Source organism: Nothoprocta perdicaria, unplaced genomic scaffold, assembly GCF_003342845.1.
Source record: "Nothoprocta perdicaria isolate Ctin4 unplaced genomic scaffold, notPer1 scaffold_318, whole genome shotgun sequence".
NCBI classification, from domain to species: domain Eukaryota; kingdom Metazoa; phylum Chordata; class Aves; order Tinamiformes; family Tinamidae; genus Nothoprocta; species Nothoprocta perdicaria.
Window position 1 is genome coordinate 651,508 of NW_020455553.1, and position 13,777 is coordinate 665,284.

A 13,777-nucleotide genomic window follows, 5' to 3' on the forward strand; every position below is an offset into this window, starting at 1 on the left:
GCCCCGCGAGGGCCACGAGAAAATGGCGCCGCCCTGCGCGGCCGCTTCCGCCCGCAGCCAACATGTCGGCCGGGGCGGCGCCGCGGGGGCTCACGGGAGGGCGGTTGGAGCGGGCGGGAAGGCTGAGGCGCCGTCATGGAGTCGGAGGCGGCGGCGCGGACGCTGCCCAGCGCCGGGCGCCTCTCGCGGGGGCCGCTCTTCGGGCGGGCGCGCGGCCGCTTCACGCTCGGCTCCGGCGGGGCGCAGCCGCCGCCATCACAGGTGGGACCCCCAGAGCGTCCCGCCGGAGGGGAAACGCGCCCTTGTTTCCTCAGTCCTTGCTTCTTTCATCCTTTTTTTCCCGTCCTTTGTTTGCTTATTTATTTATTTTTTTCCGTCCTTTGTTTGCTTATTTATTTATTTTTTTCCGTCCTTTGTTTGCTTATTTATTTTTCGCCTATTTATTTATTTTTCGCTTATTTATTTATTCATTTTTCCCTCATTCATTTATTTTTCACTGATTTATTTGCTCTCCCCTCCTGTAACGCACCCGTTTTGCCCCGCTCTCTCGCCCCAGGAGGAGGCCGATCCCCAGAGGGCCGCGTCGYTGCTGCGCAAGCAGTGGAGCCTCTACAGCGTGACGCCCCTGTACAGGTTCTCGGGCGCCCGCCTGAAGGAGTACGCGCGGCTGCTGGGCGCCTTCATCGCCGCCGAGAAGCAGAAGGGCCTGGCCGTGGGCGAGGGGGTGGACCTGGGCGTCCAGGYGACCTTCTCCAGCCTCCCCGAGCTGCGCGGCGGCCACCGGGACCAGCCCGCCGTGCTCGTGCAGGTGACGACGGCTCCGCTGGCGCCACGGGGGTTACCCCGAGAGCTGGGGCTTGCCGGGCCCGGGGGTTGTTAGCCATGGGGTGCTGGGTGACGAGAAGTCTTTCAAACTCCGGCTGCGTGCAAAAATAACTCCGCTCTCTTCTGAGACTTAGCCAAAGTGGATCCTGCTTGTTTTTGGAAGGAAAAGCTCATAAATAATGGATGTGCTCAGCTGCATTTTCTGAGTTCGAGTCCTCGATAAGAGAATGAACACAAGAGTCAGCGCTCCCGAGCTTGGCCTCATTTCTTAGCTCTGCAGTCTTGAAAGATCTTGGACGGGTTATTTAACTTCCYGGATGAGTTATTCAACTTCTTGGAGTTGGTATAATCCTGTCCCCCTCTGCCGTAGCTCAGGCCCTATTAACGTTTCTGAAACGCTCAAGTGAAAGGCACTACTGAATGCRAAGCTCTGCATGGCAGTGCTGTCGAGTCTCACCACCCGTTGGCTTTTCCGAGTTAGGCAGCACATTGCAGATCTGGGGACCCTGTCCTTATTACTCTGCTATTTTCAGTAGGAATACCCAGATTCTTTAGGAATGTAATGGACAGAATAACCATGCAAGCTTTCSAGGAACAGATGTTGCATGTGAGGTYCTGTGAAGAAACTCCTGATCTATTTACCAGATAAAGTATGAAAGTTGCTSTATAGCTGTCATTAAACAGTCCTTTCTTTTCCCCATCCCAGCTTTCTTCAAGATCAGTTTCCCCCAAAAGCTCCGACGAGAAGCTCGTGTGGTCAGGCTGCTTCTGCTGCGTGGCTGGAGAGGACTTTTCGGAGAACGTGCCCGAGGACTTCACCTGCTTGCCGCTGTTTCTCGCTAACGGTGCTGAGAGCTACCTGGCCATGGTCGGGAGCTGGTTTCAGAAGACTTTTGACTGCCACTTCTGCCGGCTATCCATCAGCCCTCTCAACCTCAGCTGGATGGCAGCCATGTGGACTGGATGCGGCGTGGAAAAAAACGCATGTGCCACAGAACTCCTTTTCTCTGTTCCCTGCCTTCCCCAGCCTCTGGATATATCCTATGCCATCCACCCAGAAGATGCAAAGGCTCTGTGGGACACAGTTCAGAAAACCCCAGGAGAGATCACTCAAGAAGAGGTCAGCCTGTACATGGACTGCCTCTACTCTCACTTCCACAGACACTTCAAGATCCACTTGTCAGCTACAAAACTGGTCAAAGTTTCCACAGCGATTGCCTCCGCACACTGTAACGGGACTATAAAGGTGAGGTTTTTAAGTAAACGTGCTATCCTAGCCACCGCTGGCCAAACTAAATATGCCTTCCTTTTTAGAATGAAGTTGCATATTTCTTATGCATAATTCCCCACTAAAAGTTGGTTGAAAYCTCAACTTTGTTTTAGTCTTAATTAGTTCTGGAGTTTCAGACAACATAGGGCAATTATCAACATGGCATTCTGCTGCAGCAGAACCTAGTAACCCTGCTTTGGGGCTAGAACTACATGTAGTAGCTTACTTTTTAGTAAGCAGTATTGAGTTGCAATTTTTGGCTCTTGCTGGCGCGTGTTCAGCTGCAGTTTCTATTAACAGCAGCTGTACTGGCGTGTTCCAAATAGATTCTTTTACTAAAACTCTATTTTCAACATTTTAGCTTGAATTTTCAAGAATTCCATGCCATCTTTCCTCCTTTCTTAAAGCTGGAGGTTTAGCTTCCTTGCAGTATATGAAAGRCTGTGTTGCTGTTACGACTGCTCTTTTTTCATCTTAAGCGATGTGACTTCTGTGCCACATTAACCACTGCAGTTTTCTTTAACATCCGCTCTTTGTTCTTTTACAGTTTCTACAAAGCAAATACCTACCTGGAGTGCTGAAGCTCCTGACAGAACTAGCAATCTCCCAGATACAGTGAGACTTGTTTCTGCTCATCTTCATTCCCCCAAAGGTTTGCCTGCTGCAAGACTAAAGCTGAGAATCCCACTGGAAACTTGCTCCTGCAGAACTTTCCTTTCTTGAACTCCTGTATTCAAAACTGTAACTAGCAGTAATGGAACATCATCATCCTCCCCAGGAGAGAAGAACAGATGTTGCTCTAATGGAAAGGCCACAGTACTTGGAGAGAAAACACTGCAAACTCTCAATGCACCTTAATGATAGATATTTCTGCTGTTGTTTCAAATGTCAGGTGGATTTTTCACCGAACTAGACAGCCCCTGCAACAGGGCCCTTTTTCTTAGCTGAACTCAGTCATAATCTTGGGCCAAAATCTAAATGCCAAGTCAAGCCTGCCTGTGGAAATGATGAATTTTATGGGGTAGAAAAATCCCTGTTTTTAACCTCAGCCTTGTGAGGCTGCGCAGTCTTTTTAAGGCCAGCATATAACAGTAGCAAAGTGTATACTCACGCCCCAGATGGGTTTAGAGAGGAAAGGAGGGGGGAAAAAAGAAAAAGAAAAAAGGCATTTAACTGACAACTGCCTTGTTTCCAGCTCTGCTTCTCTTCACAGAGAAGCTGCTGCCTTGAAAGTCAAGGACTGGCTATAAGAGAGTTGCGGTGTTGTGCCTAATGTTTTATCTCCTGCATTGTAATCCCATAGTCTTGAGAGCTCTCTAGGCTGAAGCTATAGGTGCTAACACATTATACTTGCTCTCCCTTGAGGTTTGGATAGCTAGTGCATAGTGCTTGCCTACAGTTTAAATGTACATCTTAAGTGCCATGTGGTTTTATTATTATAGTACTAAATAAAGAGTATTTACTTTTTTGCTATACTCAGGTCTTAAAGAAAAATCTCTACCTAAATAAGCAAAATACAAGAGTAAGTTTTATGTGCAAGCTGCAGGTAACTGAACTGTTTAGAAAGCTTTCTAATAGCTARCCTAACTTTTACTCACAATTGAGAAATGCACTTATAATAGCACAAGCTCAACTGCTCTGACAAGTGCTGTACAAATGAAGCTATGACCCTCTTGTAAGCGAGGATGAATTTTTTTTTCCTTACCACTCCTCTGTCTTTTCATCAGCTGTCACCACGTGGTTGCTACAGTYGTCCCCTCCCCTGCAACATGCCAGGCACCAACCATGCAACCCCTCTCGAGGAACATAACTCCRCGTTCTCTTTGTCATCTAGTGCCACTAAAGGAGACTTGTGCAAGCAGAATAAAACAATTAGCCAAAAATTCATGCCCTAACTTTCTTTTATGGTTAGTAGCCTTGTAAAGGCTGCAGTCTGTAAACCAAGGAATCTTGTTCTTTGCTTTAGGTACAGACTAATACAARATCTGAGAAATGTCTACAGCAGAACCCTTGTATTTTTGTATTTTAATACAGGCCTCTTCAGCTTCCAGGAGTGATACTGCACATGCTTAAAGCAGCAGCTTAGGAAAGTAGCTGCTTCGTCTACCCCCAGGGCAGGGCTGGAGCAGAGCTACTTCCTTCTCTTTTCACATGACCATCTATAACCTGGGATTAACAGAACTAGATTGGGCCTGATACTACAGATCCCTTCTAGGAAAAGCTGCTTCTGAATAAGGTGAACAAGTCTTTGAGGCTGCCACAGAACAACAAGTTTTAAGGCAGTTTGCTCAAGCAGCATTTCAAACAGCATCAATATCCAAAAACATGCAAGTGACCTGCTGTCCTTAGACAAACTGCATAAAAGCGTTGTGTCCTGTTTTCAAACAAAGAAGCACACAAAGAACAGCATAGAAGAAATTTATTAAGATAGCACTATTTATACAAGTTACTCATGCTAGAAAAAAGCATAAATGATACATGTAAACATTTGTTTACAGAATACTTATTTTTCCTTGTAAAGGTGCAAATGATCTTCATATGTAAACACAAGAATACCAACCTTTAGGGGAAAAGAGGGGCTTTTAAAAAGTTTGAATGACCCATTTATTACTGTAGTGTATTTTTTACTATATTCAAGAACATTAAAATGCCAAGAATCAAACCATGACGTTAAAGAACTCAAGATGTCAGCAGTGCCTTGTTCATCTCAAGAATTCACAATCCTCTTTAAAAGTCAGATTTGGAAAGGTCCAAAGTTACATATCAGGTGCAACAACTCACCGTTTGGCACTGGGTGGCCCTGTCCGTACAGGCAAATATGTCAGAACCTCCAAGTCTAGAGTGGAGCTGCTCCTTCCACCTCCACCTGCCAACTCCAGTGGCCTCTTCCCTCTCCCCTCTAACGAGCCTCACACCTTTCCCTGCCCTCCAGCAAACACAGGTGAAGTGCATGAAAACCAGTGGAAGGGTGGGCACCATCTCCTCACAGTCACTGTTTTCTAACAGGAATTCTGAACACACAGAAGGGGTCAGGGGGCGACTAAGATGATGCTGGTCTAAGGTTTTTTCAGCAGGAGCTGGCTGAGGGTCTGCCACGGTAGCAAGAACCTGAGAAGTGAGCACTTACCTAGGCTAGTCAGAATTCACAAGTGGTACCTGCATTGCAGCTTCACACAAGAACTGATATCCAGCAGATATCAATGAGAAAAGGAGTGAGAAAAGGGTTTTACAGGTGAGCAGTGACAAGTTGTTTCTAGGTTCATATACAGGGGAGGGGAGAGAAAAAAAAAGCTTAACCTTTGCACCATACACTGCACAATAAAAAAGGCATCATTTAAAATCCTTTTCACTCTCACCCTCTTTTTGGGCACTTCACTGATTCAGCCGATAGGTGGGGAGTTCCAGTTCTACCTCCAGCAAGCCAGATAAGACACTYGGGGCACCCATCTTCAGAGCTCTCCTGTACTCAACGAGATCCCAATACACACAACAAGGGCTGGAACCACAACAGCCTGCAGGACATAGCCCTGCCCTAACCCTCAGCTTGTCAAAACAGAAACCGCACATACACGTGCACATATACATATATAAAATATATCTATGCACACATCTATATGCATATAAAAAAGCTGGAATCAACCATTGTGAGCGATACAAAGAAAATACATGATACAAATCAAATGAAAAAATAAATATACTCTGTGCACAGAAAGGTTTCTGCGCAAAGGTGGCACCTTGCAGGTCAAGTACTTTTTTGAAGCTCTCTGTAAATAAGGCAAAAGCAATGTTTGCTGCATCACCTTCCTCCTTCGCCCATGTCAGCTGCTCACAGGAGGAGGGAAAACAGGGAAACCCTCCTCTTGTCAGACTCCCGGTATAGCTTGTAGTCCCTACGTTGGTATTGTTTGCACTATAACGACTTTAACAGTTTGGTTTATCCAAAAATGCAGGCTATTTGGAAAAAAATAAGGACATAAGCAACACTCCTACTTCTGTCCAGTGGTTCCCCGGAGTCTGACAACGCGATCCTCTCCTGGGCGCACGCTCACTGAAGTCRTTTTTATAATCTGCTAGAAAGAGTCACTGGCAAAGAGTTACCTTGGACCTAGACCAACCGTTCGTACTAGAGCTGCAAAGAGGTCCAGTGTCAAGAAGTCTCTTCAGTTTTTCCAGGAAGGAGAGCCACGGGTCTCCCTCCCTCTTGCTGCTTACCATATATGAGATTCACAGTGTGTCATTTTGATAACTCCTACGCCTCCTCCCAGCCGCCGGTAGTTCATGCCTCCGTACAACCTGCAAAGACAGGGCTCCAGTGACCACAGGTTCAGCTCCTTCACGGAGCTGCTGCAGGAAAGAGCGACCCAGCCCTTGTTCTCGTTTCTTCTCGGCCTTCAGGTAAGGTGGACCACAATTACTAAGCAGGGCAGCAGTCTTTGTATATGCTTCCAAGGTAAATATAATATATTTGCTTACATCTTTCTCTAGAAAAGAAACAGGAATTGCTTCTTGGYTGGATGCTCAGCAGTTCTCTGTTTAAGTAATCACTTTCTGCCTGGTTACATGCAAGATAAAAAAAAATGATCTTTGTTGGTTGTAGTTTATCCTCAGGTACGTTTTGGGTAAGAGAGGAACAAGGAGATGCTCCTTCCAATTACATTAATTTCTTTTACGTTTCTGATAACCTATATTCAGCTGATCTCACTCAAGATTTAGCACATCCCAAACACCATCTGTTTCTCCGAGATATTTCACTGAAACAGTGCCTCCATTTCATATGGAAATCTGCTCCCTGTGGATTCCTGTATCCTACTCTTTCCAGCTGCAAACTCCACTCGGTGCCTCTACAATCTGCTGGCAGAAACACCAGAGGCAAGTTCTTCAAGTAACCCCTTCCAGCGCCATTTGTTAGGCCCAAAATGCACAGCAAGCAGTTGGACTACACAAAAGAAGCCCTTACTGCAATAAGGCCAACAAACAAACAAACAAGGACCACGATGCTAATCAGCTATATCTAATTCAGTAGGGAAAACACAGACTAATACCTTAAAACAGCTGCCTAAACTTCTGCCTGGGCAGTAACCCCGACCTCTAAATGCTTTATTTACCACTATAGTTGCTGTAAGTAGCTGAAATCTCTCAGCTAAGGAATCTGAAATGCATATTACTCTACTCAGCTGGTTTTCTATGCAATTCAAAAGGCATTGCCCAAAAATCAGTATACAGGGGCCTCTTCCTACACTGTTTATGACAGATTATCTCAGCAGAAAAGCGTTAATTTTCTAGCATTAGTAGTCTAGAAGGAATAAAGATATTAATTTCTTACTAACCCGCACACTTGACATTACTAAAAGAAAGAATATAAATAAGAGCCTGAAACTCTGCACTAATTAGGCTTGTGAATAAATATGCAGACAATTGCTTTTAAGTGCAGTTATACCTGGAAAAGAAACAAGAAGAAAAAAAACCAAACTCTTCCTGTTCAATACATGTTTTCCCATCAGGAAAGGTTCAAACTGTTCTGTTTCAGCTCTTCCTGAAATATTTGGAAATCAGAGCCTCAATTTGAACACCAAAATGAGTAGGCCAAATACTACACCATGACAGTGAGCTCTTTCTGCTAGGGGCAAGCTTATTTTTATTAGGAAGCAAGAGCAGACTCATTCCAAAATAAAAATAACAGGTCGACCTCCTTCAGTGTGGCCCAGTTTAAGTTCAAAAGCAGCACTCAAACAAATCACATTTTAGCACTGGCTTTTGTTTGTTACCCAGCAAAACTGTCAAGTCATTTATTTTCTCTGAGTCTCAGTAACCTACCTATGCAGCATTTTCCTACCTGCAAAAGATGCACTGAGACTTTACTTCCCMTTTGATCATTAAATTTTTTGATATCCTCAGATGGGGAAAAAAAAGCCAAACAACAAAAACAAAAAAATCACTACAGAAAATACTTTTTTTTAAAAAAAAAAAAACCTTAAAGTGGAGTTGATGGCTAGAACCAGAATTCAAGCAAAAATCTCCAAGACAACGTTTCCCAACAGCCCATTACTACAACAGTCAGAGGGTGCYATACCTAGATGGTGTCTTGGCATACTGAAGTATTTGATTTCTATCCATGATTATATGGAAAAGTCATCTTGATAGTGACGGGCTCTGTAGCCAAGCACCACCTGCACTCATAAATACAAACCTAACAGAAGGTTGATATTCTGTGAAACGCTGTAAATGACAAATACCCCTTTTACGTAGTTACTTCTCAGCCCTGAATGACATTTCAGAAATAATGGGAAGTGTGTAGAGCTGAAGGAAGTTAACCACTTCTCAAGTTTTTTAGATGCGGATTCTCCTTCATGCACTTTCACGTAAGCCAACAAGCCACACCGTGACTGCCGCACCAGCTACTCCCCCAAACTCCCTATGATGCCACACTTCACACGTCTAACTTATCTGGAACAGCTCCAAACACTGACTGGAGCGCCACAGCCAGAAGATGTTATTTGACTCTTTCACATCTTAAACGTTACCTCCACGTGTTGGCATCTGGATCAAACACCTCAATGGTCTTCAAGTACGTTGTCCCATCAAAGCCCCCCACTGCCATTAGCTGTCCATTCACCACGGCGAGGCCCACCTGGAAAACAACCATCACAGGCAGTACTTATTTAGGTGTGATGTTTACCATATTCTGAAAACAAGAGTTCAAATGGAAATATTAAAGTCTTCGATAACCAAGTTTGGGGAAAGACATGGCCTGCAGCAGAGGTTTTGGTGCTGAAGAAAAAGGACAAAAAAAAAGTAGMCAAAAGTTTATCTAGCTAGATGCATCAATAGGTGCATCTAACTGGAACATACTGGCACAGAATGACACATAATGTAAAATAAAAACAAAGAAAAAGGTGGACATCGATCACAAAAGAGAATATCTTAGAGGAGAAATAAAAAAGGGCTCCCTTTATTACCAGCTACAAAGCTACTGAAATCTCAAGCTGTTCTGTGGTCTTGGAAATCACTTCAGTGAAAACATCCTGACACAACACATAAAATAAGGCCAGRACTCTACGGAAAAGGGCCTTTGTTTTGGCATTGAGGAAGCTAAAGAGAACTCAGGAGGCCTACAGAAAAAGATGCATCTATTTACCTAATTCTACAAAAAGCAAATATAGAAGCTCATGACAAGTAAACACCTGATCTTCAACTACAGAGGACAACGTTGAGCTGTATACTACATGCTTTGACGAGGAAAATAAGTCTATATGCTCCCTGCCCCCAAAACAAGTTATGAATCAAGTTATGATTCATACTTGCCTCAGACACAGGAATACTAATGTACAGACAATTAATCCACTCTGTACTATATAATCCAGCATCCAACGTTAAAGATTCGTAACATTTGCATCTGCCCAAGCACTACGACTGCCTAAACCACTATGTTAATCTTTTCTTCACATGTCTGTAGCAAGCAGGAGGATTAGCAGCTGATGAAGGCATGCTGTCATTTCCCACACAACACCGTGAGGAGGCAGCAAGCTAGATAAGAGCCTGGAAACTCTGTTCCCACACAGATCTCACAAGGCAATGAGAAAGACTTGACGAGAAAGTTGGATCTCACTGCCCAGAGGTTTCCRAACTCTTCCTTCTGTGCAAGCAGGTAGGTTCCTCTCCCAAATCATCCAACGTGCATTACAGGATAAGACCCAGGTGCTAATTTTGATACTGTTCTCTAGCAGTTTCCCCACAGCAAGCACGGCTACTTTGCCAAGTGAGAAATGAAAGAATTCCTCTGTTTCAGGACCAAGTAACTGATCCAGCACAGGGATCAAAGTTATTTTAAAAAGACTCTCAAAAGCAACTGGGCTAATGAATACTTAACACATCCACTGACRCATTAAACAGCTGTCAGCCCACGGTAATGCAACACTACCATTTCATTCTCCTTTGCTACAGATTTTGCCTTTTTAACAAACATTTCCCTCAGAGAGAATGAGTGAAGGTACAGAAGAAGCAAGAGAGGACTGTCGCAAGCTGCCAGCCTCCCCAGTGCTCTCCCCGTGTCGTTGAGCACTGTGTAAGCAGGCAAACCAAGCCACCACTCACCCCGCTCCGGCGGGACGTCATGGCCACGACGGGAGACCACTGGTTCGTCCGGGGGTTGTACCTCTCCGCGCTGCTGAGCTCGGTCGTGTCATCTCTGCCTCCCACGGCGTAGATCATGTCCTGGTACACGGCGCAGCCCAGGTGCTTCCTCCTCGTGCCCATGGGTGCAATCGTATGCCAGCGGTTCTCCTGAGGGTTGTAGCGTTCCACTGGAGGGGACAGGACACAGCTTTGGGCAACAAGGCTGGTGGAACGGGGGCAGTTTGCATTTCTGAACTGTGTAAGACACTGCAATTCCCCACGTGCTAAAAACAGTACGTGCCAGGTTGTGATCACCCGCTCTAATGCTCTCCACCTATAAAGGTCTGCCTGTTCTCTGTCCCATCTCCAGTCCCTGGAAGGCTACAGAGTCAAGTCATATAATGCATCTTCACTCAAGACTGAGTGGGTCAATGCTATAAACTGATCACATTTTCAGCTTGCAGTAGTGTGACCTACAGCATCCTCCTTCCTACAGCAACAAAGGCTACTGCAGGAAAAAGACACACCTACAAGTGCTCAGCAAACMAACAAAGCATTGGCTTCAGGACGCACTGTCAGATGTAGCTTTATCGACAGGAGGGAAAAGACAGATATATACAACAAGGTAATAAGCACTTAGAAACCTAGAGAATGAATTACTCTATAGCAGAAGTATGTTAAAAGCAGGAAACACGTAGCAAACTGTTCCCTAAAATCCTCAGCTGCCACCCAGGAACGCTACAGGCACAACAAAACAAGACCAATGGCAAGTATGACTRCAGTAAGGGACAGCAAAAGGCGTACCAGTGTTGAGAGGAGAAGTTCCATCAGAGCCTCCCACTGCATACAGGAAGCCTCCTAACACGGCCACTGCCACTCCCAGGCGCCTGGTGCTCATGGAAGCCACACGAGTCCACTTGTTCTCCTTCGGATCGTACCTGACGAAACAATAAAACCCTCAATGAGGCACAGACACCTCCCCAAAAGGGCAGGCAGACTGTCCTTACTTGCCTCCAAACAATAATCCCCCTGAAATGCGTACATCATTTACCTCCCCCTCTAAAGTTCATCTGCATCTTACTAAGAGATCTTCCTCTCCTTCTGCCCCATTCCTTTTTTCTGAGATACCTTTCCACAATGTTGAGACAGGAGACACCATCTTGGCCACCCACAGCATAGAGATAGCCCCCAAGAACTGCCACTCCAACGCTGGTCCTGCAGGTGCTGGTGGGGGCCACGTCGCTGCTCCACTGGTTGGTCTTTGGATCGTACCTAGAAAAACACACCAAAAGGCACAAGTTGCTTGTCTAGGGAAGTCTCAGACTCTCTCATGCTTAGAGGCTACCGGGGCAGTGGAATTTGCCTATCTTAAGCTTGAACTGCAAGTCAGTTACTTAGAAGGAAGTTGGATCAAAGCCCTCGGGCAATGCAATGCACCCAATACAAGTTACTCCAGGGATTCCAAACTGCGGTTTGAGATGATTCAAATTGAAGATCAAAGCCACAGGTTCACAAAAGAGCAGGTTACCAAGCCAGGCTGGCATGTGGCAATTTGCCTCTGTGCAAACAGCAGCACCAAGAGCTACTCTGCTGCATGTGCAGCCCTCACCAGAACTCCCACAGCACCAGGACCGGCACTTCTAGATGAAGACGAGCCAGCTGGACTGGCTTGGGAAGCCAGAGACTAGSAAGTAAGGTAGAAAATAAACGCAGGACTTGGAGGATGTCAGGCCTGCATCCTCATCTGGGAAGCTAGGAATATGTAAGAAGGTATGTGGAAAGAATGGGAGGTTTGGGAAGGAAGAAGATATGTTTTATAGCTGTTGGATTCCTTGAAGGATCGAGGCTTAGAGCACCAAGAAAGCATGAGACTCAGGGCTCAAAGGCAYGGGGACTGCCAACATGCAGCTCCCAAAAGCAGGCAGTTTAACAAGGCTTGTTCAACTTATGTCTTTTAGAGGTCTGAATCTGACCCATTTTCCTTGTTCTGTAAAAGTATTTACAAGATTGCTTAATTCTCTAGTCATCAACACACAACAAAACGCCTGAGTGCTTTYCTTCAACATTGCCACACATGCAATAACCTCAACTTGCTCAGCAATGCTAAGAGCGAACCAGCAATTTCAAAAGAAGGTCAACCAAGACCATCACTCCTTCCAGCGAGACCTGCCTCATATATTCCTTCCTTATACCAAAGACTACGTCTTGGCTCATTAAGCTGAGGATAACATGACACGAGCTGGTGTGCCTGGAGACCTAGTTTAGCAGTACGGCAATACAATATTGAAGAGGTAGGCAAAGGAGGAGGAAATGGGGATAGCATTGATATAAATATTAGGTTTTCAAACATCACCACAGCCAGCAAAATGGATCCATTTTTTAAGAGGTTACACCAGGTTTAAATGCTCGGAATAAACTCTCAAGAGCATCATCCCTATGGAGACCTACCTTTCTACACTGTTAAGATAAGAGGAACCATCATGGCCTCCCACAGCATAGAGGAGGTCATCCAGAACACTGACTCCGACACCACAGCGTCTTTTGCTCATGGAAGCCACCATCCGCCACTCATTGGTTTGAGGATCATAGCGCTCCACACTGGAAATTGCATCCCCGCTACACCAGCCCCCCACTGCRGGAACCAAAACACAAGAAACAGGGTCATGATAATGCATCACGTTCATGTATTCTGCTCTATGGACTCCTCCGGGTCTCGCCAGCCTTAACCCACCTCTCCGGGTCACTCATCCTGAGGAMCACCATTAGAAGAGCAGGTGTGATTTTCAAAAGGACTAGTCTAAGCTTGGAATATTAATCTATACAAAACTGAAATCACTAAGTATTTTTAATGTATATATCACCTCACAAGGAAGAAGTTGTAAAGTCTGCTCTTACAGGGGTACTATAACCAGAAAACCCACGGACTTAAATCTCCTAAGCCAGCAAGAGCTGCACGCACCTGCAAAGAGCACCTCTCCACAGCGGATGGGCTTGCGTGGTCTTGTTCGTGGTCCCTGCATCAGTGGCCGTTCTTGGGGCAAGAGCAGATAATTTTTAGCTTCATCCACTAGGTCCCTGTGCGAGATAGGAAAAGATTAATTCCAAATGTTCACACAGTTGTGGTGCCTTGAGAGAAGGTACAAACCAAAACTGAGAGTAAGAGCAGCCAATGCTACTTATGCCGTTCAGTTATTTATGAGCTACTTAAGTGCATGAATAGCTCCAGTTGTCACCCAAGGAGCCATCAGTTGTTTACAGTGACACAGATGTAGACCAGTATCAATATTTGGCCAGTGTTAATGTTAGGTATTACTAGCAATAAAGGCTGATAACAAGACTGTGATGGGAGATTCATCAGGCTTACAATGCAGGAAAGAAACCCCCCGTCCACCTCAAGCTAAAACTTAATGGTTTTGCCCAAGAACAAGAAAGTTGCTGAAAAGCACACATATACATAATACACACACACGACCAAAGGATGGAGATACTACCCTTCTGATGATTATTTTCTCCATCAGCTCTGGTCATCTCACACTGTCCATCCATTCATGACTTGTCCCCTGGACTAAT

At 45.4% G+C, this 13,777-nt stretch overlaps 2 protein-coding genes across 4 annotated transcripts in view; one reads left to right on the forward strand and one right to left on the reverse strand.

Annotated features, from left to right (window-relative positions):
- The first annotated feature begins 135 nt into the window (after positions 1 to 135).
- Positions 136 to 3,186, forward strand: CENPL (centromere protein L). Its single transcript, XM_026042940.1, has 4 exons — positions 136 to 261; positions 557 to 808; positions 1,532 to 2,071; positions 2,643 to 3,186. The coding sequence occupies exons 1-4, from the start codon at positions 136 to 138 to the stop codon at positions 2,712 to 2,714; spliced, it is 990 nt and encodes a 329-aa protein (XP_025898725.1). The 3' UTR covers positions 2,715 to 3,186.
- Positions 3,187 to 4,662: 1,476 nt separating this feature from the next.
- Positions 4,663 to 13,777, reverse strand: part of KLHL20 (kelch like family member 20) — a 23,140-nt gene continuing 14,025 nt past the window's right edge. For all 3 annotated transcript variants that reach the window (XM_026042907.1, XM_026042906.1, XM_026042908.1), the window contains 7 exons: positions 13,167 to 13,282; positions 12,656 to 12,839; positions 11,336 to 11,479; positions 11,012 to 11,145; positions 10,187 to 10,395; positions 8,617 to 8,723; positions 4,663 to 6,388 (listed from right to left, as the gene is read on the reverse strand). In XM_026042907.1, coding sequence (XP_025898692.1) covers positions 6,304 to 6,388; positions 8,617 to 8,723; positions 10,187 to 10,395; positions 11,012 to 11,145; positions 11,336 to 11,479; positions 12,656 to 12,839; positions 13,167 to 13,282 — 979 coding nt within the window. In that variant the 3' untranslated portion in view covers positions 4,663 to 6,303. The remainder of the gene's footprint in view (positions 6,389 to 8,616; positions 8,724 to 10,186; positions 10,396 to 11,011; positions 11,146 to 11,335; positions 11,480 to 12,655; positions 12,840 to 13,166; positions 13,283 to 13,777) is intronic.